Consider the following 1,256-nt stretch of genomic DNA (forward strand, 5'->3'; position numbering starts at 1 on the left):
CAAACTAAAAAAACAAAGCGTTCTAGCGCACAGCTGCTCTACACGGAAACACTACTAGATAAAACAATGTGCACTACGACGTTCAGACGTCCAGTGCTATGACCGCGGAACAAGAAGGATTCTGCCCTCAAAACGGCGGAGGCCACACGATGATGCCCATACAGGAGAGCTTCCAGACGTTGGCGTCTCAGGCACTCGCTTCGTCTGGGGCCCAAGAAGCCCCCATCGGCGCTAAGAACCTGCACTCCACTTGCACCACCCAGGCTTGTGAGTGGCTCCTCACCACTGGCCTCATGAACGGAAGTACAATGGAAAAAGCCACGTTCTTCAAGGGTGTTGTATACAACGGCGAGGACCACACTGTGCCTGTTCCTGGCATGTACACCAATTTTCAGAAAGGGGTTCAGCCGGTTGCTTTTTTCACGGCGAGGGACAAAATCCTCGTGAAAATGGTACGCACAGGCCAATGGGAGAATGAGGTTCCTGCTACTGTGTACTACACGTGGGTCTGCGAGCACTACGAGTTTACACCTGAGGAATCGCAAACAGCCCCTTCGACTGATGATAATGGTTTCCTTATTCCTTCACCCAAGAAGTTTCCGTGGTGGGCTGGGCTACTCATTGCAGTGGCAGTCTGTTTTTTCATCGTAATCGTGCTTTTGGTGTGCTGCTGCTGCCGAAAATACAGTAAGGAGAAGGAGGAAGAAAGAGAGATTGAAGCGGTGATGAATGGAGGGGACAATATTCATCGTATTCCCACACAGTCCGAATTGGGTATAGGCCGATCCTCAAGCATATACCAGGATGGCGACGGCGGGTTCGGGCTCGGAGATTCAGTCTACCGGAGGGGAGGAGTCTCACGTGAGAATAGTGTGGCGAGCATGAGGCGGCAGAGCAGTGTGGCGAGCATGGGACAGCAGATCAGATTGGGGAGCATGAGAAGGCAGGGTAGTATGGTTAACCCGAATGGTCCTGGCAGTATGGGCGACATGCGTCCGTTGGGGGGTATGGGTGGCGAGGTACCTTATGGTTTCAACCCGTTTGCTGGTGAGTACCCTGAACCGAATGGATTTCAGCCACAGGGAGCGTTTGGTGGCCAAGTCGCATATCCGCCGGGAGGTGGATACATGCAATGAGTTGTTTTTCCCCAGCATATTAACATTGTGTACTAGGATGGAGAGTGAGTCCTTCTTTATTTGTCCTTTCTTCTTTTATCCCTGCTCTTTGTTTTAATTTTGCTTTGTAGCCTCCTCCAT

At 51.4% G+C, this 1,256-nt stretch overlaps 1 protein-coding gene across 1 annotated transcript; it reads left to right on the top strand.

Annotated features, from left to right (window-relative positions):
• Positions 1-98: 98 nt before the first annotated feature.
• On the top strand, positions 99-1,136 carry DQ04_21381000 (hypothetical protein; the record flags this gene model as incomplete). The annotated part of the gene is made up of 1 exon (XM_009318002.1): positions 99-1,136. One exon carries the CDS (start codon positions 99-101, stop codon positions 1,134-1,136), a length of 1,038 nt encoding a protein of 345 aa, XP_009316277.1.
• Between the last annotated feature and the right edge of the window lie 120 nt (positions 1,137-1,256).

The sequence above is a fragment of the Trypanosoma grayi genome, assembly GCF_000691245.1.
Source record: "Trypanosoma grayi strain ANR4 Tgr_2138_V1, whole genome shotgun sequence".
NCBI lineage: Eukaryota > Euglenozoa > Kinetoplastea > Trypanosomatida > Trypanosomatidae > Trypanosoma > Trypanosoma grayi.